Below are 27,277 nucleotides of genomic sequence, written 5' to 3'. Positions count from 1 at the left end.
GAATAACGCTCAGCTAAATATTTGTCTACTGCAGTCTAGACATGTTGACACATCAAGTTAACCTGGACTCAGCCAACATGAATGATACACAGGAGGGAGTAGCTTTGCTGGAAAATTGGAAAGCCGAGTCTGTGTGATTTGGTGGGATCAGGAAAAGGCTGGAGGATGAAGCCAGGGGCATCCCACTTCTAGGATGACAGGAAGGGCAGGTGACAGGAAAGGAAGAGGGTGCAAAGATGGGGACCACTGGCTCTGAATGCCCACTACCAACCAGACAGAGATGTCTATAAGCAATGGTTTATATGGCTGTGGAGTGCAGAGAGGATGCAGGTGTCAATACCAGACAGAAGAGAAGACCTCTTACTCTGATGAAAAAAGTAGAGGGAAAAATTATTTTTAAAAAATGCACACACATACCTGAAACATTTATTTTCACTTAAACGACCCATATGTGCATTCATTTGCTAATTCTTTTAATTATGGCCCAAGCATTTTTTTGAGTAAGGTCTGCCTATGGAAGGATCTAAGTGGATTATTTCATAAAACATGCTCATTGCACATAATTTCCAGTTTGAGTTTCTTTAAAGAAGGATGAAACTTGTCCCATTTATCTGAGTGGGAAGTCGTTTTAAAATTTGTATGTTTCCTCAATATTTTACTTTTGTCTCAGCCACACCTAATTTGACAGCAGTGCTGTTTAATGACCGGTCTCCACTGAGTCATTCCAAAGATTTAACTTCGTTTTCATAGAAACAGCTCTTCTTTTCTAATGCTCATGTTTCATAGAGCTACACCGAATTTAATTATATTACATAACTCCAATAACAAATTCAGCTGCCATAAACAGATTGGAGGACAGATTCAGCCCATTCCCTGTGAGCCCTGGAGTGGCAGCAGAAGGATGCTGACATCCCTGGGCAAGGCTGGCACCTCACCCACGGGCGCTCAGCATGGTGTGGGCGGCCGCCAATGTGTTTTGCCAAGGGATGAAGAGGCACAGTGAGTCTCATGTGTCAGCTCAGAATGACTAAAGAAGTTTCTAACAAGGCTGGAAGTAAACCAGTGGGCAGGGAGGAGCCCATCCAGGCAGCACATCTAGTGTCCAGAGATGAACGGAGCAGACAGGTAGAGAGCCACTAGGACAGAAATAGATCCAGAGAATACTCTAGTGCTCTGCCCTCCAGAGAGTAGAAAGCCGAAGGGTCTCGCACAGGAAGTTATATACCCAGTGGAAAACCACTTGTGTGCTTCCATATCAGGGTAGCAGAAGAATGTTTGTAACCTGAACAGTTATCAGTACATCCATTACAACCTTCTATGTCCAAATACAATGTAAGTTTAAGATCTTGCCCTAAGGGTAGGACATCCTTGGCTAGGATTATCTCCTCAGTTCTTAAGCTGAGTTGTTTAGGAGGCTTGCAAGAATGTTAATATTGGAGACCATTACCTTTACTTTTCAGATATCTGTATTTCAATATTGGAAGAGTCAGTATATAAGGAAGCGTCTGTGGTCCATCCCAGCTCTGAAACCCTTTGGTTCTGGGTGGGTCCCTCTTTGAGAAGGAACTCAAGCTTCCATGACTTTGCACTCACAGAGGCTAAGTCACAGGCTCTGAGCCAGCAGCCTGCTGCAGACACAGTCTTCAAAATCAGGAGGGCTGTGCAGGACCGGACAGCCTGCTCCACAGAGGAGCTCAGATGGGCTTTGCTGAGATGCTAGTGACAGGGAATTAAAGCATCTGTTTTCCTCCGGAGGAATCGGTTGACCGGACTCCCCGCCCTCCCCAGTTTTTTTATTGCCACAACCTAGTTAGTCCTCATAATGGGTAAAAAATAAAATTAGTACAACTTTAATACAAGAAATTGACGCCACAAAGGGGAAGGGAGGGTAGCTCAGAACTTTCGTGGCCAGTCTCGGGGATTTTCTGAAGAGCTGGATGTTACATTTCGAAAATTGTGTTTCCAAAGCTGCCAGTCATCCAGGCCCCCAGGGCTTTGCACAATTTCAGATTCCTGACCCCGAACCCCTAGAGAGCCAAGGCCGTTCAATTTCTGGTTCACCCAGAACAGGAGCGAGACCAGCAATGTGCGGGTGTTTGAGAGCCCCACGGCAGCTGCCCCTTTGTGCTATCGTTGGACATGAGAACTTTGGATGTTAAGCCTGGTAAAGAGGAGGGAGTTACCTCTTACTCAGACAGGACTCAACCTCACATGTAATTAGGTCTAGATCGTTAGGTTGCCTACCTGTGTGTTACCACCCCAGTAGTTTTTAGTCTACAGCAAAGGTATTTGTAGTAGAAACCGTTGGCTCAATGGGTGGATGTTGAAGGGGCACAGAAGCGGCAAGGGAGAGGTGGCCTTCCAGCACAGAAACCTGAAGAGGGCAAAATACTCTCGTTCTTTTGAGTAGAGCAGGAATGATTCTGATTGTGACAACAGCACTGTTTTGGAGAGGGGACTGGCAGTAAAATGTGCATCTCCTTGCTTCTGGGAGCACAGTCTCCACACACATAAGACAAGGCTGGTAAATGCAATCAATGCTGGAGCCCTTCCGAGCACATAGAGAGCAAAGATGGGGACCACTGGCTCTGGATGCCCTTTACCCACGAGACAGAGGTGTCTGTAAGCAATGGCGTACATGGCTGTGGAGCACAGCAGAGAGGATGCAGGAGTCAACACCAGACAGAAGAGAAGACCTCTTACTCTGATGAAAAAAGTAGAGTGCGTTGCTCTTTCTTGCAGTCTTCCCTGGAAAGTGGGCAGAGGGGCAGCATCCCAAGAACCAGAGTGCTGTTGCCAATTAGAGTTGACTGGTTTCCCTTTTAAAAGAGAATGCAAAAGCCCCCAGTGTTCTGCAGAGGAAACCCTCAGATGAGGGGTTTTTGTTGAACGAGGTAATTACTGAGGCTGTCTGTTTTGAAAAGCGAGGTCAGTTTCTTTGGTCTGTGTGTCTCATAATTCCATGTTCCTGTCTTTCCCCCATCAGTGAAAGCTCTGTAGATCATACTGATTCCTTTTAAGATAAGCTCTGATGACAGGATGGTGAGACAGGAAAACCTGGTAAAAATGGCATGCTGGCCTCGGAGTAGTATCTCCCCACACACCTTTGGCTCCTCACAGTCCCTGAAGATGACGCCCACAGCGCCGCCTTTGTGAGGAGCTTTGATGTCCTCGGTTTGGCTATGTGTGCTTCAGCAAAGAAATCCTGCATTTAGAGGTGAAAACAATTCAGTGTCTGTGTCTGGCTCATTGTAAATCTCTCCTTGGGTTTCACAAATCGTGCAAAGTGGTTTGACTTTTGAGACTGAAGAAAATGAAGTGACTGTCAAGTTGCAAGCTTCCAAATGGCTCACAGCGAGCCCTGGAGTGCTGGGCCCTGTTCCTTGCCAACCAGTCATCAGAAATGGGCTGTCCGTTCCCATGTGAAAAACCAGACCAGACCCTGGCATTAACTCCTAGATGGACACCTCCCAGGAGACAGCCCAAGGGTCCTGCCCTGCCAGACAGTGTCAGGAACATCTATGCAAACCAACTGTGGCTGGGAGGGATGAGCTGGCATGTTGCTGTCATTTCTGATGTCCTGACTGCTGGGTTTTTGGAGGATTTGATTTCTGATGTACTGACTGGTGGACTTTAGGAGGATTTGGAGACTGGAGTGCATTGCTCCAGCAGGCATCGTGTGTGGGCACAGTGCAATCTGTCTAATAACTCATTCTACCTACTGTGCTCATTTACCTACTTGGTCACAGAGATCATTGTTTATTTCAGAGCTGGACTTCTACCTTTGAACTTGCTTGGAGTGTAGCTGGCCAGGTGATACTGATGAAGCGTCCTTTGTCCTAGACCCATAGCAAATCCCCAAGCCAACCGAGGAGGATGGCAAGCTAATAAGGCCCTTGGCCACCTGCCAGACAGGCTTAGGACATCATTGTCTCCCAAGTTCTGCTGATCCTGGCCTCTGTACTTTCAGCTTACAGCCAGCCTGCACACTTAGTTAATTTGTTAACTAATGTTTTCCCTATGGAAGAGGCAGATTTTTCCAACTGTCATCTCTTTATTGTTGAATGTGCACTGCTATCTTTAAAACATTCAATTTACTTACATTATATTAGATCTCAAATTATACATGTGAAGATGCTGCGATTTTATATGAAGACAAGGTTGTAGTGTCTTCAAAAACCAAGTAATATTGATCCTGTCAGACCATGTTGGCAGCTGTCTTGACCCCTGGGCCATTGAGTCTGCAGTGTGTGAGTATCTGGGTATAGTCAGTGACACGAATGGTTTAATTTAGAACAGCCTACTGGACAGTTGTGACCCATACACCAGCTTGCGGAAGTCAGGAGTCCCCACGTCCAACTCTGATGCTGAAGAGGCACGACCTAGCGAATGCTGTATTCTAACGTTGCGTCTCACGGCATCCAGCACCCACCACTCTGGACTGAATCCAGCTGGCAGCTGGAGCCCTGATACTTATCAATACCTCGTGTAGGTTTGTGTCATGACAAGGTTTCTGCCCCATTGTTATTCTCTGTCTTTATTGTGTTATGAGAGACTCCTGCCTAGAATTCCTAGAGTTATTCTTGAAAATAGAACAACAGAATGCTGGATGGTGAAACTTCAAAAAGAATCAGCAAACAAAAGACACTGAAACTAAATTCTAAAAGGGAGGGCTCAGGGAGACTTGCTGATGTGAAAGCCACAAGCAGAGCATGGCTGCCGTGGCGGGGCTTGGCCCTAGGCAGCAGCTCGGGCCCAGCCCAGGGCTGGCCTCTGCATCTGAATTGCCATTATGACACATAATCTGCTGGTGTCGTGTGTCATGACAAGGGACTTTACTAAACGCTTTTTGGAAACTTGCATTTTCAAAGAAAGCATTACATGCAAAAACCAAAATGTCATTTTAATTTTTTTTTAATGGGGAAGAGGGAGTCATTTTGTTGAGAAATGACTAAAGACTGTTTGGCATTAGGGATATTGCATATTGATTAGATGATACCAGGAAATCCTGGATAGACTGTTGAGTGAAGGCTGTAAACCCCGTCACTTTCTGGGTAGTGTTGAGAGCCACAAAGGCGCACCCTGGAAGGGAGCCTTGGGCAGTGGAGGTCCTGAGGGCCAGTGAGGACTGCGTCTCCAGAGTCCCGCCGTGGAAACTGACTGATTTGGGTAATACCAGCCACTTGGCATTCTTCCAGTTGGTGGACTTAGGAAAACCAAAACAAAGCGAGAACCCTTGTGGCCACTGGTGGGCAACTGAACACAGCTTGTTACTCTTCATGGAACCCTCAGACATTAGCACAGAAGCTTGAGTGGATTTTGACTCATTCATAAGCTGAAATGAAGACATCCCCCTAAAGCTCGGTTTTTTCAACAAAACAGACACTTGGTGTTTCCAGATGTGGTATGAAGGAGCTTTGTTCAGGAGGACTGTTTGAATGGTGTGTAGCTAAGATAGAACGCAGAGAATGGAACGACCCAGTTGGAACGTCTTAAGATGGTGGAGACAGAAGACTTAACGAGGCGGTGTGAAAAGCTCTTGAGCAGCCAACGTGTCCTTTGCAGCCTCAGTGTAGAATACCCATTGTAATTTATAAGGCTGCAGGATTGAGAGAGCAAATGTAAGAAATGGGAGGAAAGTTAAAAACAACAGGAAAGCACACAGAAGCGGCAACAGAGTAACCGAGAGGCTTTACATGGAGAATTATCACAGACGGGAAGCCAAGAATCAAGTTTTCATAATGAGGATGTGTATGTAATTTAGGTGGCTTAACATGGAATTAAAAAAAAAACCCACAAATCTCGTTGACACTGAAAAATGGAAGCATTACCACAATCCATATAGGGCAACTCCTACAACCATGACATGTGTACTTTTTATGTGTACACAAATTTACATTTTAGTCTTTGTATAATTTTCTTAAAAATATAATTGAATCTTTTCAGTGAAAACAGTTGGTACAAAATAATTCAAGGCTTCTACAAACCAAAGTAAGTAAAACGATCATGGTGCTCGGTTTAAAGGCCGTAAGTAATGTGGTGTGGCTATCAAGGGTTTGGGGCGGGATCAATTCTGTTTCCCATCCAGGAAGTAGCATCAATTTCCCTCTCCTTCAAGGTTCTACCACCTAATTCATCCTCAGGACTTTCAGAAGAGTCCAAACCTTGGCTCTAAAATTACTTGAGTCACAGACTCCCTGGAGAACTTGAGGAAAGGCACTCATCATTTTGCTCAGAAATCACGTCCAGCCAGGCATGCATAGAACTGGAGCAGTTTCAGGATGTTCCTGGATCTCCTGGAGCTTGAGGTCCAAACCTTTTTGTCTGTATTTTCTTAGTTAGGTATCTGTACACCTCGATCCAGATTGTGGAATTAGAGACACTGAAATGTGTTTATAAAGGCTTTGAAGTATAAGAAAAGCACTTGTTTTGGACAATGAATTTTTATTTTTATTTATTTATTGTACTGTATTCTATTTTTTGAGACAGAGTCCTGCTCTGTCACCCAGGCAGGAGTGCAGTGATACAATCACAGCCCACTGCTGCCTTGACTTCCTGGGCTCAAGTGATCTTCCCGAGTAGCTGGGACTTCAGTTGTGTATCACCTCACCCAGCTAATTTTTGTATTTTTTGTGTGTGGAGACGGGGTTTTGCCATGTTGCCCAGGCTGGTCTCAAGCTCCTAGGCTTAAGCGTCCTCCTTCTAGGCTTATTCCTCCTGCCTCAGCCTGGAATTACAGTGCTGGGATTACAGGCATGAGCTACCACACCCAGCCTAGACACTGAATTTTTTGAATGCTGAATAAAACTTGCATATACTGCCTGCTCTGAACCATGTTAAAAATATGTTTACACGCAGAAAGCACTGGAAGCAACAGTCGTAGTGATGTTCATAGGAGGGATCATAGCGGGATTTCCCTTCTCCTTTCTGTCTCTCACTGTGTAACTTGGGTCCACAAATGCCATTCTCGAGAATACTTCTCCCAGGTGCTGTGGCTGCTGCCAGAGGCACCTCCGGAGTTCCTGGCCAAGCTTTCTGGGCTTCTGCTTTGACACCTAACCTGAGGGTGACTGTGGGGTTCAGTGTGGGGGCACAGGATGGAGGGTCAAAGGAGAAGCCTGAGCATCTTCACAAGTCCTTGGGTTTACCCTGAGATTCAGGAGCAAGTCACTGTTGCCCTAACTCTACTCAGCAATGCCATAGAGTGGAAGACAGGATGCCCCTGTCCTGGGTCCTCAGCACAGACACAGCTGCAGGCAGAGCCTCGCAGGCAACCCCTAGGTGGGACCCCTGGTGCCCTGCACTGATGTGCTTGCAAGGAGGTGGTGAGGAAGCCAGCTCCCCTCTCATCCCCTTGTGACTGGCCCACAGGGAGTTGCACAGGGAAATTAACATGAATGGAAATCATCAAGTCCTCAGAAGTGACTCCAGGAGGCAGCTAAAGCCCTCCTACCCAGTGAGTCCCCGTTATGGTGCCATGTTTCCCCCTTCCTCTTGACGACCTCTCCAGGGTGCACACCGAGCCCTCCTGCAAATGGGCTTGTGCAAAACCAGCTGAGGCTTGGTAGACACACTCAGGCACAGTGTCTTGATCAAAGGTGATGCCACTGGGCAAAGCCTGGCTCAGACTCCACTCCGCACCCCATCACTTGACAACATGCATGTTGATGGGGTCTACTTTAATCACCAGGAAAGAAAAACACATTTACAAGCATCAACAGCTGCTAACAAATTGAAAGAAAGATAATCAGACATGATGAGCCTCCTGCTGGAAGAATGCATGATCACTTACGCAATAATCATACGAGAAAGTAGAACCAGAATCTAAAGAAGCCTCTAGAACCAACCACTAAAGAATGAAAAGATAGAGGACAGAGTAACACAAGAACCAACACCACAGAGATGTAATTCCAAGAATCCTGTAACCAGCAAAACACACTGTGGAAGACTCAGTAAGGGAAAGATCCGGTTTCTTTAACAAATACATTGAACATAAAAATAAAATTTAAGGGAAAGCCTAAAGACGAAAAGAGAAGATGTGAATCTGTTGCACAATCTGGACTTTATTAGGATCCTCAAACAAACATATTAAATTATGATATTGATGACACAGCTGGGAATTGGAACACTAGCCCTTCAGGGATGTTAATGAATCATTAATGCTCTAGATGTTATGGCGATATTACGGTTATGTTTTAAAAAATCCTTATTTTTTAGAGATGCATATTGAGATATTTTCATGTCTGGAATCACCTTCAAAATGCTGTAGGGGTTGGGGGCATACACTGAAAATTGTGAAGGCTGAGTGGACAGGAACCCAGAGGTGTTTTATTTTTTATATATTTGAAATTTTGCATTTTTTAAAAAAGAAGAGAACAGACACACTGTGCCGAATAGGGTGCTTTCCAAGTCCACTGGAACCCAAAAGCCAGAGGAAGGGAAAGAATGGCAGAGCATGAATCAGGATCAGGGAGGTGAGAAACAGCAGGCGCAGGGAGACTCCGGTAGGAATGCTCACTCAGGAAAGGTGGAACTGAAAATAACGGCACACACACGACCGTGGCTGGGAAATCGCGCCGCTGCCTCCACATCAGATGTGGGGCCGCTTCTATCAGAGTGATGGAGCCATCCCTCACCGAGGTCTCTTTGTCCCTGCCCAGCTGGTCCGTGGGGAACTGGAGTGCCTGCAGTCGGACGTGTGGCGGGGGTTCCCAGAGCCGCCCCGTGCAGTGCACACGGCGGGTGCACTATGACTCGGAGCCAGTCCCGGCCAGCCTGTGCCCTCAGCCTGCTCCCTCCAGCAGGCAGGCCTGCAACTCTCAGAGCTGCCCACCTGCATGGAGCGCCGGGCCCTGGGCAGAGGTAACCAGGGCGGGGTTGGCATGGGTGGCAGCAGGGCCCCTGCATGATCTGCTGTGTTGCACATGGCCCTCACTGGGTGCTGATCCTGACTGTTCTGTGCAGTGCTCACACACCTGTGGGAAGGGGTGGAGGAAGCGGGCAGTGGCCTGTAAGAGCACCAACCCCTCGGCCAGAGCGCAGCTGCTGCCCGACGCTGTCTGCACCTCAGAGCCCAAGCCCAGGATGCATGAAGCCTGTCTGCTTCAGCGCTGCCACAAGCCCAAGAAGCTGCAGTGGCTGGTGTCTGCCTGGTCCCAGGTAGGTGCACTGGTCTCGCGGGAGCGAGGTTGACCAGCTCTCCCCTCGGGACTGCCTCTTCTCTCCTTGTTTTTCTCTTCTCACTTCTCTCTCTTCTCCCTTTATATCTCTTCTTGGCTTCCTTGCACCCTCTCAGCTTCCAACAACTTCATGGGGTTGCTTAATCTCCTTTGGCTTCTGAATCGTGTCCTGGGAGCAAATCACACAGTGGCGTCCACGTCATCATCACTGGTCCAGCGTGGAGCAGAGGACGAGAGGGTTGAGGGGGTGTGAGCGTGAGAATAGGGGTTCGCTCATCTCACTGAGAGCGGGGCCCTGGAGACTCACCTAACTCCTGGGCAGGTGTAGCCACATTCCAGGAAATGCGCGGCTCCTGAAGAGCAGGAAGAACGTGTGTTGCTTGGGAACAAACAGTACCCATTTCCTGAGACAAGTTTCCGGGGGCAGCTGTTCTATTTGCGAAAGGAAACTCTCCTGTTAGTTTTGTTGAAATCGATCACCTGTTGCTGCAGGAGGCTGGGAAGCCGTTTCCTCTACACCATCCAGGAGCTGTCCTGGAGCCCTTCATCATGGGAATAACGTTGGAATCATGAGTTTGGAATACTGATGGTTTCATGACCAGCTTTGGACCAAGTGGTTCCAAAAGCACTTTGGAAATCTTACACCCCACAGAGTGGCAACAGCACCACCAGCCAAGCATGAACCTGTCTGAACGGGGTATTGAGAGATCACCGTAACCCAGAGCTGTGCCTCTGCATTGCCACAGCAGCTGTGGGAAGAAAGCTCCTCCCTGACCCCACGCTCCTCAGGGAGGGACCCGGATCTCATCAGGCACTGCGTTTTCTCCACCCTCGAACGATGCCTTCTTTGTTCAGATTGGTAGGAAGTGCCAAGCAAGGCACTGAATCCTGTTGAGACTCTGTTTCAGTTTGTTACTAAAAAATAAGAACACCCTTGCTCGCTTAAGTGAGCTTGCCATTGCTAACAATGCACTTCAGGTCCTCTTTCACCTGGAGGGTAGGAATGAGTGTCCCACAGAACTGAACGCACTGTCATTGGAAAAGACACATCCCTGGGTGCATATCCCTAGAGGCAGAGTCTACAGAAAATAAGCGATGTGGGCTGCATCATCTATGGGCTGTGTCTAGGTAGAAAGTCCTTGCCCTGAAATTTAATACATGCACACACACCCCACACCACACACACACACATCCCACACCACACACACACATCCCACACCACACACACATCCCACACCACACACACACAATCCCACACCACACACACAATCCCACACCACACACACACACACATATCCCACCCCCCACACACACATCCCACACCACACACACATATCCCACACCACACACACACATCCCACACCACACACACACACATCCCATACCACACACACACACACATCCCACACCACACACACACATCCCACACCACACACACACACCCCCCACACCACACATACACACACATCCCACACCACACACACACATCCCACACCACACACACACATCCCACACCACACACACACATCCCACACCACACACACACATCCCACACCACACACACACACACCCCACACCACACATACACACACATCCCACACCACACACACACATCCCACACCACACACACACACATCCCACACCACACACACACATCCCACACCACACACACACATCCCACATCACAGACACACACATCCCACACCACACACACACACTTCCCACACCACACACACAAACTTCCCACACCACACACACACACATCCCACACCAGACACACATCCCACACCAGACACACACACATCCCACACCACACACACAATCCCACACCACACACACACATCCCACACCACACACACATATCCCACACCACACACACACCCCCCACACCACACACACACCCCACACCACACACATACACATCCCACACCACACACATCCCACACCACACACACACATCCCACACCACACACACACATCCCATACCACACACACACACATCCCACACCACACACACACATCCCACACCACACACACACACATCCCATACCACACACACACACACATCCCACACCACACACACACATCCCACACCACACACACACCCCCCACACCACACATACACACACATCCCACACACACACACATATCCCGCACCACACACACACCCCACACCACACACACACATCCCACAGCACACACACACATCCCACACCACACACACATCCCACACCACACACACACACAATCCCACACCACACACACACATCCCACACCACACACACACAATCCCACACCACACACACACCCCACACCACACACACACCCCACACCACACACACACAATCCCACACCACACACACACCCCACACCACACACACACACCACACACATACACATCCCACACCACACACACACATCCCACACCACACACACACATCCCACACCACACACACACACATCCCATACCACACACACACACATCCCACACCACACACACACATCCCACACCACACACACACATCCCATACCACACACACACATCCCACACCACACACACACATCCCACACCACACACACACATCCCACACCACACAATCCCACACCACACACACCCCACACCACACACATACACATCCCACACCACACACACATCCCACACCACACACACACATCCCACACCACACACACACACACATCCCACACCACACACACACATCCCACATCACACACACACACATCCCATACCACACACACACACTTCCCACACCACACACACAAACTTCCCACACCACACACACACACATCCCACACCACACACACATCCCACACCAGACACACATCCCACACCACACACACACATCCCACACCACACACACACATCCCACACCACACACACACACATATCCCACACCACACACACACATCCCACACCACACACACATCCCACACCACACACACATCCCACACCACACACACACAATCCCACACCACACACACACCCCACACCACACACACACCCCACACCACACACACACCCCACACCACACACACACCCCACCCCACACCACACAGATACACATCCCACACCACACACACACATCCCACACCACACACACACATCCCACACCACACACACACATCCCATACCACACACACACACATCCCACACCACACACACATCCCACACCACACACACACACATCCCACACCACACACACACACACATCCCACACCACACACACACATCCCACACCACACACACACATCCCACACCACACACACACACACATCCCACACCACACACACACATCCCACACCACACACACACATCCCACACCACACACACACAATCCCACACCACACACACACCCCACACCACACACACACCCCACACCACACATACACACATCCCACACCACACACACACATCCCACATCACACACACACACATCCCACACCACACACACACACTTCCCACACCACACACACACACTTCCCACACCACACACACACACATCCCACACCACACACACATCCCACACCACACACACATCCCACACCAGACACACACACATCCCACACCACACACACACACATCCCACACACACACACACATCCCACACCACACACACATCCCACACCACACACATATCCCATACCACACACACATCCCACACCACTCACACATCCCACACCATACACACACACACACATCCCATACCACACACACACACATATCCCACACCACACACACACACACACATCCCACACCACACACACATCCCACACCACACACACACAATCCCACACCACACATACACACATATCCCACACCACACACATCCCACATCATACACACACATCCCACGCCACACACACACACACATCCCACACCACACACACACATCCCACCCCACACACACACATCCCACATCACACACACACACACACATCCCACACCACACACACACATCCCACACCACACAGACACACATCCCACACCACACACACACACACACACATCCCACACCACACACACACATCCCACACCACACACACACATCCCACACCACACACACACATCCCACCCCACACACACACATCCCACATCACACACACACATCCCACACCACACACACACACATCCCACACCACACACACACACATCCCACACCACACACACACATCCCACCCCACACACACACATCCCACACCACACACACACACATATCCCACACCACACACACACACATCCCACACCACACACACACACATATCCCACACCACACACACACACATCCCACACCACACACACACATCCCACACCACACACACACACATATCCCACACCACACACACACACATCCCACACCACACACACACACATCCCACACCACACACCCCCCACACCACACATACACATCCCACACCACACACACACACATCCCACACCACACACACACACATCCCACACCACACACACACATCCCACACCACACACACACACATCCCACACCACACACACACATCCCACACCACACACATCCCACACCACACACACACACATCCCACACCACACACACACATCCCACACCACACACACACATCCCACACCACACACACACAATCCCACACCACACACACACCCCACACCACACACACACACATCCCACACCACACACACACACATCCCACACCACACACACACATCCCACACCACACACACACACATATCCCACACCACACACACACACATCCCACACCACACACCCCCCACACCACACATACACACACATCCCACACCACACACACACATCCCACACCACACACACACATCCCACACCACACACACACATCCCACACCACACACACACACATCCCACACCACACACAATCCCACATCACACACACATCCCACATCACACACACACACATCCCACACCACACACACAAACTTCCCACACCACACACACACACATCCCACACCACACACACATCCCACACCACACACACATCCCACACACTCACACACATCCCACACCACACACACACATCCCACACCACACACACATCCCATACCACACACACATCCCACACCACACACACATCCCATACCACACACACATCCCACACCACACACTCACACATCCCACACCATACACACACACACACACACACACACACGTCAGAGCTTCTCTCTTAGGCCTGGATCAGCGAGCAACCAAGAGGAGTGTTCCAAGTCATCTCCATCTTCGATCAGGATGCACAAAAAGCACACCTGTAAACCTAAAGATGCGAGTGTGAGGTCAGGACCTGGGCAGGTGTTGCCACCTGGGCTCCTCTGCTGGGGAACCTGGGGGCACTTCAGCCAGAGGTCCACTGGAGCTGCACAGCATCGTCCGCTCTGCCCCAGCAGGAGACAGCAACGCCAGGGGCCGGGACCTCTGTCCCAGAGACCCTCCGCGCCCAGTCTGTGGTGGGACAGTGGGCCTTGCTCCTGTGTGTTCTCCCTGCAAGTGGGGGCTGCAGCCTCCTGCCTGGCCTGCTCGTTTGCATAGGGCACCTCTGCACAAGCCAGGGTGTCTGCAACTGGAGCAGCTCAAGCTTAGAGCCTGCCTTAGTGGAGAGCTAAGGGACTTGCTCTCCATGCACGCTTCCTTTCCTCGCAGGCAGCACTCAGATGCCTAGGGAAGATTGTGAGCCCTGAGTTTCTTCTACCTGCCCCAGCTTTAGGGGCCAACATCACTGCATTTGGGTGGGTTAATCCATGGAGCCGTGGTAGTTACCACATGTACTTATGTATTAAGTTTCAGTATGCTCCGATATCAGTGACAGCCCAACATTTTAATTTTCCAGTGAAACGGTAGCTTTAGAATTACTCCCTTCATGGTTTCTGACTGCCCTGCCCCTACTTATGCCCCATGATGCTGTGCCACTATGACTTCAAGGTCCTCTTATTTTTAATGATAGATTCTATAATGTCTCTTAAAAATGCTAAGGTCCAATAATTTTCACTGAATGTTCACACTTATATAAATGTTCAAGCAGATATCTCTGATATTTTAACCCACAGATTTTGCAAAAAAGAGATTTTTTCACTGACTTCTTTTGTTCTCTTCTTTTTAGTGCTCTGTGACATGTGAAAGAGGAACACAGAAAAGATTCTTAAAATGTGCTGAAAAGTATGTTTCTGGAAAGTATCGAGAGCTGGCCTCAAAGAAGTGCTCGCATTTGCCGAAGCCCAGCCTGGAGCTGGAACGTGCCTGCGCCCCGCTTCCATGCCCCAGGCACCCCCCATTTGCTGCTGCGGGACCCTCGAGGGGCAGCTGGTTTGCCTCACCCTGGTCTCAGGTAGGGGAGACCCTCGGTTCCTGGGGAGTGGGCGCGCACAGCTTGGCCTGGGGTTGGCCGCTGGCTCCCAGGGATGCTTCTGCGAGGGTGTTTTCCCCAAAGCTGGCCAAGCTACTGCATGAGGTTTTCTTTCCAGAGCGTGTGCGGGTGGCCTGCTTCCTGGGTGTGGGTGTGGCTTTCTGAGGATGGTCTCCAAGTGTTGCTGAATCTTTTAGGGCACATGTGTTTTCCTCTAAATGTCACCCAATTAAGTATAAGGAAATGCAATGCCTTGGGTAAAAGCTGGGCTGAATTCCCCAGAGAGGAGTGTGAACAGGAAAGGAATGCCAGCCCTGGGATAAATAGGTGGTTGTAAGTTTACAGTTCTTTTCAGCCCACCCTCAGTCCTCACTGTTTCCTGATCGGGTCCCTAGCAGCCTCACGCCCACCATGGAGCGGGGGTTCCTTCCTCGGGGTCTTTGTTCCTGTGTTTCTCCTCGTCTGTGCCCGCGCCTCCCACCACCCCGGCGATGCTGCTGGCATTTCTGCTTTCAGGTAGGGGTGGGCCCAGACCCCTTAGGAGTTCCGAAGGCTGACACTCGGTTCTCTGCAGCACACCACAAGCGTGTGCACTGGCTTGTGGCTGCCCGGTAGAGTGGCGCTTTATTTGGTCTCCTTTTCCCATCTCTTGGCTGGGAGAGTGAGCCTCTTTCCAATTTACACAGAGGCCCTCTGCCTGCTGCAGAGGCCCTGGCTCTGATTCTCTCCTTTTGGAGAGATGGAGGTGGAAGGAGGCAGGCGGAAGGGAATAGGAGTGACTGTGTGTGGCAACAGCCCCTACATGCACTCTCTCACTGTCTTGCCCATCTCCATGTGGGTCCCTAACTGGGTGCCACAGTGGAATGAACAGGAATAAGTGCAGGGACAACAGCTAGCCACCGTGGAGAGCCCTGTGTGCTGGCGCTGCTCTGAGTCAATTCCTTTCTCTCTCCTATTAGCCCTCTAAGGGGGTAACATTATCATCCCTATTTCACAGATGAGGCACAGAGTCAGCTCCCACAGCGCTAGTGAGAGGCACAAGCTCACCTGCTCGATGGGGTCCACACGTGTCATTTGGCTTTGGAGAATAGTCACTGCACTGGGGTCCTTGGGTCCTAGACATGGTCCTGCCCGGTGCCCTCTGCTCTATATCCCCACTTCTAGGAGGCAGACAGAGGTTGCATTTCCTGGGCGAGGGCAGCAGAACAAAGACCCGGTCGAAGCCTATTGTCATGGGGGCTGAATGCTGGTTGCTAAAAAGCAAATGACAATGACCTCATGCATGTGCTTCTGCTTCCCACCTCATCAAAACACCTCCGCCCCCGGCCAGGGTTGCATGACCATAACAGGTGGCACACCCAAGGTGAAGTCCTACGTTGATCGTGCCACCAAGACACCCGTCACCAAAGCCTTTCCTGCGACCTCCAGCTAGGCCTCCGTGGTTTCCAGCATCTGATTCCAGAGGCCATTGGGCTGTGGCCTGTGCTCTGTCATTCAGAAAAACTTTCACAGGTCTTTGCCTGTCTCCAAAGACATTTCCCAAATGATCAGCGTGGTGCCTGGTGCCACAGGAATAACCCTATCCACAGTGTACGTACAGCCTTCCCTCTCTGCCCACCTCTTGCCACTGTCCACAGAGAAGTCCCTGCTTGGCCTCTCGCAAGAGTCCTCTTCCCAGTTTGCCCACTCATCCACCTCTTCAGGCCAACCTGTTCTGGGTCCCCCTGCACTGTACCAGGTGTTGCTGTGAGCTGTCAGCATAACAAGCCCATCCCAAGGAGGAGGGAGCGCCCTCCCAGGGAGCACCTCACACCCTCAACCTCCCCCAGGGCCTGCGCTAAAAGGAAGTATGGACAGAAAACAGACAGCTGCCTGGACACGCTTCCCATCCCATTGTGGGCCCCAAGCCTAGTAAGGCCAGCATAGATCAAGGCTACTCAAAAGCAGATAGGATCCCTGTAATCCCAGCACTTTGGGAGGCCGAGGCACGTGGATCACTTGAGGTCAGGAGTTTGAGACCAGCCTGCCCAACATGGTGAAACCCCGTCTCTACTAAAAAATACAAAAATTAACTGGGTGTGGTGGTGCATGCCTGTAATCCCAGCTACTCAGGAGGCTGAAACAGGAGAATTGCTTGAACCCAGGAGGCAGAGGTTGCAGTGAGCCTGGATGGCACCACTACACTCCAGTCTGGGTAACAGAGAGAGACTCCGTCTCAAAAAAAAAAAAAGAGCAGATTGGATCACATGAAAACCATCAAGAATGATGTTTATCCAGATTGCTTTGTTATGCTACGTGTTTTACATGTATATTCTACATATTTACCGGTGTGCATATTCACACACATACGCACTCACACACACATGCATAAACCACATATACAGTCATCCCTCTCTACGGGAATTGGATACCAAAATCTGAGGATGCACAAGTTCCTGATAGAAGATGGCACAGTATTTGCATGCAGCCTACACACATCCTCCAGGTGGCTGAAGCCATCTCTGGATTGTTAATAATGCCTAATACGTGCTGCACATCTCTTCATTCTCATGGAGTCAAGTAGTAAGTGGTGTGCTTTTTGGAATTTTGTGAGATTTTTTTTCAAATATTTTTGATCTGCAGTTGGTTGATTTGGTTGGTTGATTTCAGGGATGTGCAACCCACAGATAAGGAGGGCTCACTGTCTTTGATATACCATATATATGCCAGCCATGTGCCTAACCCATACTAAGTATTCAGGAAATGCTTGCTGAATGGCGAATTTTAAAGGAAAGGCAAATTCAATGAGCGGGTCCCGGCAGCTACTAATATTCCGTCTTTAGAGAAGTTTCCTCCTGCAGCACAGACCATCAAAGCACACACTGGTCTGAGGTTTTTCTTTCATTGTCCGTGGATACTGTGCATCTGTTGAGAGACCTGATTTTGACAGCGTCATCTTTAAAAGCCAAAGGTAACCCTCATTGGCCAACCATGTGCCTCCTGGCTGCTGACCCATGATGCAAGTGGAAACAGACACACCCAAGCACACTGCTGGTTTGGGGTGGGCTGGAGAGTGCATGTGTGGGTTTAGGAGATCCAGCCCATGTCCTCGTGTGTGTGTGTGTGTGTGTGTGTGTGTGTGTGCATGTGATCAGAAGAGGGAGAGGCGCTGCCAGAGAAAGCAAACGGAATGTGGCCAGACGAGCTTATAAACAGTCGTGCACAGTTCACATCCCGGTCAGGTGGCCAGGTCCCCTAGTAACCAATTTGATTGGGTTTTTAAGGATTGAAGAATTCCTGAGACTGACCTGCCAGTGGGGCAAAACCCACCATATGCCACTCCGCAGGCAGAGGAGTGCAGAAATTAGTGCAGGTGCCTGTTGGGCAGCCGGGGTCAAGGTGTGAACAAAGGAGGCTGAGCTCAGCAACCAAGCATCCCCCAAATGCTTGGTCAGATGGAGCCATTGGTCCCTGACGGTGACCAGCTCTCCCCAAGCCTGTGTCTCTCCTCTCATGTCCACCATCCTCCAGCTCGTAGGACCCCACCCACACTGTGCAGCCCATCTCTCATCCTTCCTAGCCCCCAATTCCCTTTTCTGTGGCCACTTCCAGCCCGCCACTGGTCATCTCTTCTCTGGAGAGGGACCCCACACTGTGTCTCATTGGCAGCGTCCTGCGCTGAGTAATGTCTCCAAAACTCATGTCCACCCGGGACCTCAGAATGTAATCTTATTGGAAATAGATGCAGATGTAATGACCTGGGCTGACATCATCCTGGATTAGAGTGGGCACTAAACTCAAAGACTGGCCTCGTGAGAAGACCACAGGAAGACACAGAGACTCCTCACATGGGGAGCAAGTGGTGGGTGGCACTGGCTGTGTGATGGGTGACAGAGGCAGGCATCGGAGTGGTGCCCATATGATAAAGAACACCGAGGACTGCCAGCACCACCAGATTCTGCACCAGGCATGACGGGCCCTCCCTCAACCTCCAGAAGGCACCACCTCTGCTGCTCATACCTTAATTTTGGATTTCTGGCGTCCTAAACTGTGAAAGAATAAATTTCTGTTATTTCAAGCCCCTAGTTTGTAGCAATTATTACAGCAGCCCCAGGGAACTCACATGGGTGTTATTTGTGTCCTTGTCTCATTTTGTCTGTTCCTGACCCTAGAGAGGGTCAGCTGCCTGAAGGCAAGTGCCTTCTTTCACTTTATATGCTGCAGAGCCCTAGCCCAGAGCCACGAGGACCAGAGGTATGTGAGCAGCAGGGGCTGGATCTCACTGAATGCCTGTGGCTTCTGCTGGCAATTGGACTCCTCCCGTGTCAAGCTAGAGACACAGAATCAAGACCTCAGGGCCCTGTGCCTCGCAGCCCCTGTGGCCAGGACATTGAGAAGTGAGGGACTTGCTGGCTCGTCCACTCTCGGCCTTCCTGACTCCCCCTGAACCGGAGTAGCCCCAACTCTGCAGGCCTCTGGCATCACTCACACCCACCACCTACCGAGACCTAAAATCAGCATCTGCCAAGTTAAACCCAGCCCTGCACGGGAAGCTACAATGAACCAGGCGAGTTTGACATAGGCAAAAAAAACAAAAACAAAAAAAAAAACATTCTTATTGTTTTATCTGAATCTAAAGGAAACAAATAAATATTTATCTGAACCAATTTAATCCACCCTGGAATCTTTTTTCGGTATTAGCTAAAATTTTACTAAAATAAAACCAGCTCAAAATCCCCTCCAAATGACACGACCCTTCACTCCGCTCGCAGCTCGCAGGAGCTCTGGGTGTGCATGTGTGAGACGGCGTTGCTGTGTATTAGTCCGCTTCTTTTTTTTTTTTTGAGATGAAGCCTTGTTCTGTCACCAGGCTGGAGTGCAGTGGGGTGATCTTGGCTCACTGCAATTTCCGCCTCCCCAGTTCAAGTGATTCTCCTGTCTCAGCCCCCCAAGTAGCTGGGACTACACGTGCACACCACCATGCCCAGCTAGTTTTTGTTTTTGTTTTTGTTTGTTTTTTTTTGTTTTTTGAGATGGAGTCTCACTTTGTCACCCAGGCTGGAGTACATTGGCCCAATCTCGGCTCACTGCAAGCTCCGCCTCCCGGGTTCAAGCCATTCTCTTGCCTCAGCCTCCCAAGTAGCTGGGACTACAGGCACCCGCCACCACGCCTGGCTAATTGTTTGTATTTTTTAGCACAGTTGGGGTTTCACCATGTTGGCCAGGATGGTCTCGATCTCCTGACCTTGTAATCCACTCGCCTCAGCCTCCCAAAGTGCTGGGATTACAGGCGTGAGCCACTGCACTCGGCCATCGGTTCGCTTCTTTAAAAACCGTAGTGTCCGAGCCTGTCTGCTGCTGTATTTCTTTATTTCTCCACAGAATGTTTGGGCCCAGTCCCTGAGCTCTGCAGGGACTGGAAACCCGGGGAGAAGCAGCTGGTAAAGAGCTCTCCCCAGCTCTGCGTGCTTTGCTGTGTTGTGGGCCAGCTCCACCTCTGCTTCCTGTTTACCTCCAAACCAGATGCAGCTTTTTCATTTAGAAATACATGAACCCCTCCCCCAAAAGTATTCCAATTAGAAATAAATAATTGAAATTAAATTAGTGGAGCAGGGAGCATTTGAACTCTATCCTTTGCAAGCATGTCCTATTTTAAATGGACAAAAAGTATCAGTAGCTACAAACTTTGCCCAGGAGACCTCTTGTCATTTTCTCTCTTTTGTTGTTGTTTTTTGTTGTTGTTGTTGTTTTGAGACAGAATTTTGCTCTTGTCACCCAGGCTGTAGTGCAGTGGTGCAATCTCAGCTCACTGCAACCTCCACCTTCCAGGTTCATGCAATTCTCCTGCCTCAGCCTTCCAAATAGCTGGGATTACAGGTGTGCACCACCACTCCCAGCTAATTTTTGTAATTTTAGTAGAGACGGGGTTTTGCCGTGTTGGCCAGGCTGGTCTCGAACTCCTGACCTCAGGTGATTCGCCCACTTCGGCTTCCCAAAGTGCTGGGATTTCAGGCATGAGCCGCTGCACCCAGCCCCCTTCGTTTCGTTTTCTTCTGAGTCTGCTGTCTTTTGAGTCAGGTAAAGCAGCAAGTGAGCGAGGCAGCTGAGTCGAGGCATTTCTCAGGCAGACACTTTGCCTTCTCTGTCTGTGGGAAATGTGGGTCAGGAACAAAGAGGAAACTGAGGACGCTGAAACTGAACCCTAACCTCTGGCTGCCAAGCCCACGTTCACCACCCTCCTGCTTACTGCAGAGACTTCAGGCAAATTTAGAAAGTGGAAAACAAGCTTTATCATTATTTAACGTATACCCTAAAATACATCTAAAACCTAAACCGCATCTTTAATAGCTGTTGCCGGTCTGAGATACTCAATCTGTTTGTCTAAGTCATTTTTACCATAAGCAGGCTGAAGTCTTTATCCACCATGATTCATCTGCTATGTTCTGAGGTTGTAACTTTTCCTGGGGGTGGTAATGGCTGAAAGGGCTGTGTTTACCATAGCACTTGTGCCCAAGTCTCTGCCTTCACACTGTGGGAAATTGTCAGACGGTAATGAATGGCCCGGGCCTGGCTGAACTTTGCCACCAGACAGGCTTATTCTTGTGACAGTCTAAAGATCGCCGTTCCTATTATTTGGTCTGCAGGATTTCTATTGATTTAAATGTTTTGCTTATCTTCACATTTCATGGTGCAGGGCAGCGCAGGACTGATTTAAATCACTGCAGTCATTTGGGCTTAGTGTCAGGTTGTTCCCACGCTAATTTGGTCTGAGAATGGCTTGCATGCGATCACCTGTTGGAAACTGACCCCACATTCAGAGACAGGGTGTGCCCTCAGTGCTGGGCAGTGTTGGGGGGGCCTGGCTCATTCTGGGAGCTCCCCACAATTTGGTCAATTTGTGACCAGGACAGTGCACACACTGATTTGGAAACTCATGGGCACCGAGGGGCAGCAGCCGTGTCAGAGAATGAATTTGATTTTCCACCGTGGCAATTAAGACTGCATGAGACTGCATTCTGCACCAAGTGCACACAGGAGCACACATGTGCCTGCGTGTGTACGCAAACACACACACAGTGCATGGAGATCTCAACCGATGAGGCTGGGTGAACGCTGCGCAGTCCATCCCAGGGTTATCCCCTGAACCCTGATCTAGTCTCCCACCTCTGATAATTCCACACTAAATCTGCTGTCATCATCTTCCAAAATTATGTGGTGCCCAGAAAAACAAGAACCGGCCTGCTGCTGGATAGAGAAGGTCACCATGCACACCTCCTGGGTTTGAGGGAGTTTATATTTGTAACCAGTGGGATTTGTACAAAAATTCACAACGTCGGTTATGTGGACAGCAGAGGTGTCTGTGAATGAGGCCATTGAGGTCTCTGCCATCCCATCCTGAAATGAGCATGGACATTTGGTCCTGGAATAGTGGAAAGTTGCAGGGCAGAAGCTCTAAGCTGGGAGAGAGAGAGCACACCAAGGCCCTCAGGAGGAAGGTGAATAAAGAGAGGGACTTAGAGCAGGCCTCTCAGGAGAGACTTCACAGTAAGAAAATAAATGTGTGAAGCCTGTGGCCTCCAGGAATTAGCATGTCTTTGTTTATTTTCTGTTCCCTTTGTTTGAGAGATGAGCTCTGCCCCGCAGGAGTCTGTGTGATTGTCAAGGCTCCAGGTGATTTTTAGGATCCGTCTGTTTGGAAGTCACCAAGGGAACGCCTGGAAGGTGAATTCTAAATGGCTGTGCTGAGTTTTAAGCCATCGTATTTGGGAGACTGAGGAACAACTTGGATTTTTTTCTTCCTGGAATGAAAAGTGAATAAACATTTTCAGGTTTCTTCTTTTTCATCTCCTAGTATATCACCATCTTTATCCATTCAAAATATTTTCAAAATGTGCAGCTGAACATCTTTCTTTCATCTTACATAAAGAAATGAAAATTTTGAGAAATGTGGAAGCTTTTCTCCCCATGGATTTTTTTCACGGGGAATTGTAAAACTCTCTGGACTAGTGCTTCTCACACCTGTGCATAGGAATCATCTGGGAATGGCACAGATTCTGACACTGTGCATCTTGGAAGCAGGGATGCTGAGAGTTGGCCCTGATAACAAGCTTCCCCACAGGCCCCTGTGGCTGGGCCAAGAACCTCACTGTGAGTAGCAAGGTTTTGCAACTGTCCTAAGGCTCGGGGCCAAGTCGATTGTGTTCATCACTTATGTCAAGTGCCTAGAACAGTGCCTGGTACTGGGGAGGTGGGCGATTGTATTAGCCCATTCTCACGCTGCTAATGAAGACATCTGAGATGGTCAATTTACAAAAGAAAGAGGTTTAATTGACTCACAGTTCCGCAGGACTGGAGAGGCCTCAGGAAACTTACAATCGTGGTGGAATGGGAAGCAAACACGTCCTTCTTCACGTGACGGCAGCAAGGAGAAGTGCTGAGGAAAGGGGGGAAAGCCCCTTGCAAAACCATCAGATCTCATGAGAATTCACTCACTATCACAAGAACAGCATGGGGGTAATTGCCCCCGTGATTCAGTTACTGCCCTCCTGGTATTCGGGGATTATGGGATTATGACACTTAGGGATTATGGGAACTACAGTTCAAGATGTGATTTGGGTGGGGACACAGCCAAACCATATCAGTGATTAAAATCTGCTGAATAAGTGAATCCGTGACAAAAATGAATCAAACCACATATTAATTATTTTGGAACTGTTTAAATGATACAAAAAAAAAACAATGGCTAGATCTCTTGATTTCTAATTGAGGCTATCTTAAGCAAGAATGGAATTCCGCCTGAGCCGCTTATCATAAAATAAATCTAACTCAAGAAACGAAAGATGTTGTGGACACTGATGGATGCAGATGTGGCCAAAGGGTTCCTGTGACCTGCTGTCTCAGCAGGGTGACCACAGCCCCAAGGTTCTCGGCGCACTGTGTGAGCTAAGAGGGTGTCTGGAATGCAGACAGCAGAGAAAAAAGGCAGAAATGTGGTTCTGCAGAATGTTCCGAAAGATGTAATAAGTGATGGGCAACATCTGGCTCTATCCTTGTGATCCTGATAATTCTGAAATCAAACGTGAATCTCCCCACATTATTTTTTTCTACTTTCCGTAGTCATATATTGTTGGCAACTTTTTCTAAAATTGGGTTTGAAGCAAAGGGAGTAAGCCTCCCAGATATGTTCCAGACACATGCTCAGGGGCTCAGCCATTCCTCATCCAGAGGGGAAAAAAACAGACCAACAGTTTCAGCTTATGACTTTCAGGGCCATTTGTGTCTCCAACTTTTCTCCTCTCAGTGGGCAGATAAAGATGTTTGACTTGCTCCATCACTGAAGCCCATCCCCAGCGATTTCAGTCACTTTGTAAAGCTCTGATTGCAGGAGGTCCCAGAAAGGTTCAGTCCCTGGTTGTTCACTTGCAGGCTGGTTTGGGCTGTGGAGAACCAGCCCCAGGCCTGATGCCTTCACTTGCTGGAATGGTCTCTGACATACTCTCTTGTAGGTTTGGGGCAGCAAAGGGAGTCATGCATGTCCCCAGTTTTTCACAGTGTGATGCTTGCATTTTAAAGCAACAGTTTTGTTGTTTTTTTCACCCACCATGCACCAGGACTTCCAAAATGTTATCTGACCCAATCTTCTTGCAGGTGCTCCTTTAATTGCTTACATTTCCAACATATTCCAACCCTAGCCTCGTTTGAGCACAATTTACATGATTTAGTCGACAGTGGGTAGTTTTATTTTTCAGATGACTCAATCGCAGATTCCAGTGTCTCTGTATCTTTAGTTGCCTAACCCCTGATTTATTTTCAGTGGTTGATCTCAGATGGGTCCCGCTCATGTTCTGTGGCATGTGGATTATGCCAGCTCATGAAAGATAATCTAACTGAGCTCACTCCCTTCCTTCCCTCTCTCTCCCTGTGCTGTTGATACTCCAAGTATTGGGGGAGCCTCAACAGGATGCCAACACCTTAGCAAAATAAGCCCCAGCAGCAGGCAGTGCCCACCCTCATGCATCAAGGGCCTGGGAATGTGGGTGATGGTACCACTGTAAAGATTGGCTTGTCAAGCTTCTCCCCGTCGGACCACCAGAAAGGGTGGCTTGGCAAGGGCATTCCCTGAAGGGCACTACTTCTTTCACGCTAGGCTCAGAGAACAAGCCTGGTATCCCCAGATATGCACCAGTTTCCTTGTGGCCATGCAACCATCATTGACACACTCAAAAATACTCTAGACTTCCAGACACTTCTCCTTCTATCCATACCAGAGATTAATTTTGGCCAGCCACTCACAGTTGTAGACAGAGAGACCACCTCAAATGGTCTGGGTGGAGGGGGCGGTGCTTTCAAATGCAGAGGCAAGAGGAAATGAGGGGTTACCCCAACCAGCAGTGACAAGGGCTGGCCCTGGGGACAAGAGTTAGGGAAGTAAGTACCTTTGCGCCAGGTCCCAGGTGGTAACATCAGCAACCGTGTTCTCTGAAATACCGTAAGTCTTTTCATGTTTTTCAATCAGAAGGATAACTTGTAGGTAACTTTATTGGCAGGGGGATCTAAGTTTGTTCTTCCTTGCTGCCTGTAATTTGAGGAGATAATATGCCAATCCATGAATATCAGCTTTTTTAATCAGTATACTTACTTTATTTATTTATTTATTTATTTTTGAGATGGAGTTTGCTCTTGTTGCCCAGGCTGAAGTGCTGTGGCATGATCTCAGCTCACTGCAACCTCTGCCTCCCAGGTTCAGGCGATTCTCATGCCTCAGCCTCCCAAGTAGCTGGGATTACAGGTGCCCACCACCAGGCCCAGCTAATTTTTTTTGTATTTTTAATAGAGACGGGGTTTCACCATGTTGCCCAGGCTGATCTCGAACTCCTGACCTCAGGTGATCCACCCGCCTCAGCCTCCCAAAGTGCTGGGATTACAGGCATGAGCCACCGTGCCCGGCAGTATATTTTTTAAAAAGTGAACTCAGCCCCCACAAAGCCCAAGCCCGGGAACCATCTGTTGAGACTGTAGAATCCAACTCTAGTGGTTCAAATCCCAGCCTGAGCAAGTCCTGTCACTGCTCAAGGCTGTCTTCTATCTGAACAACAGGAAGGGTTCCAGGAGCTATGTCAGCTGGTTGGTTTGGAATGCTCTGCTAGAGGCCTGGCCCAGCACATGCCTGGTGCTTGCTTCTGGAAAAGGTGAGCAGGGACCGTGCTCACTCGCGCACATCGTGGCCAACCATAACTCCACCTGCCTCTGCGAGGCTCTCTTCCCCATTGAAGTCGCTCTTCCCTCGCTGGCCTGCAGCAGCAGGCCTTTTAGAAAGGTGGGCACACTGAGGTTGACCAGGTGCCTGAGAGCCTGGGGCCATGGTGACATGTGTGTGTTGCTCTCACAGTGCACAGCCAGCTGTGGGGGTGGCGTTCAGACGAGGTCCGTGCAGTGCCTGGCTGGGGGCCGGCCAGCCTCAGGCTGCCTCCTGCACCAGAAGCCTTCGGCCTCCCTGGCCTGCAACACTCACTTCTGCCCCATTGCAGAGAAGAAAGGTGAGTGCATGGGGCCCCTCAGCATGACCTGGGCATGGGGCTGGAATGTCAGGTTTCTGGAGCAGTTCCTTGGGGGGCCTGGAGTTAGGGTCTTGCGTCTGATCTACCTTTTCTCTCTTTGCATCTTCTCCAGTTTTACAATGAAATGGTCCATAGAGCAGACCAGGCTGCCTCTCATGACGCCCCAGGACAACATAGATGGTAGTGACA

General features: G+C 49.5%; 1 protein-coding gene and 1 long non-coding RNA gene across 2 annotated transcripts in view; one reads left to right on the top strand and one right to left on the bottom strand.

Moving 5' to 3' along the window:
- The window catches only part of ADAMTS16 (ADAM metallopeptidase with thrombospondin type 1 motif 16), a 181,420-nt gene that overhangs the window by 152,926 nt on the left and 1,217 nt on the right, over positions 1 to 27,277 (top strand). The window contains exons 19-22 of the mRNA XM_004059064.5: positions 8,661 to 8,862; positions 8,965 to 9,159; positions 15,309 to 15,533; positions 26,920 to 27,067. Coding sequence (XP_004059112.3) covers positions 8,661 to 8,862; positions 8,965 to 9,159; positions 15,309 to 15,533; positions 26,920 to 27,067 — 770 coding nt within the window. The remainder of the gene's footprint in view (positions 1 to 8,660; positions 8,863 to 8,964; positions 9,160 to 15,308; positions 15,534 to 26,919; positions 27,068 to 27,277) is intronic.
- Positions 23,867 to 27,277, bottom strand: part of LOC134757632 (uncharacterized) — a 110,053-nt gene continuing 106,642 nt past the window's right edge. The window contains exon 4 of the long non-coding RNA XR_010131853.1: positions 23,867 to 26,106. This is a non-coding gene — a long non-coding RNA (uncharacterized lncRNA). The remainder of the gene's footprint in view (positions 26,107 to 27,277) is intronic.

Source organism: Gorilla gorilla, chromosome 19 (assembly GCF_029281585.2).
Source record: "Gorilla gorilla gorilla isolate KB3781 chromosome 19, NHGRI_mGorGor1-v2.1_pri, whole genome shotgun sequence".
Lineage (NCBI taxonomy): Eukaryota > Metazoa > Chordata > Mammalia > Primates > Hominidae > Gorilla > Gorilla gorilla.
This window is presented reverse-complemented; position numbering and strand designations above follow the sequence as displayed.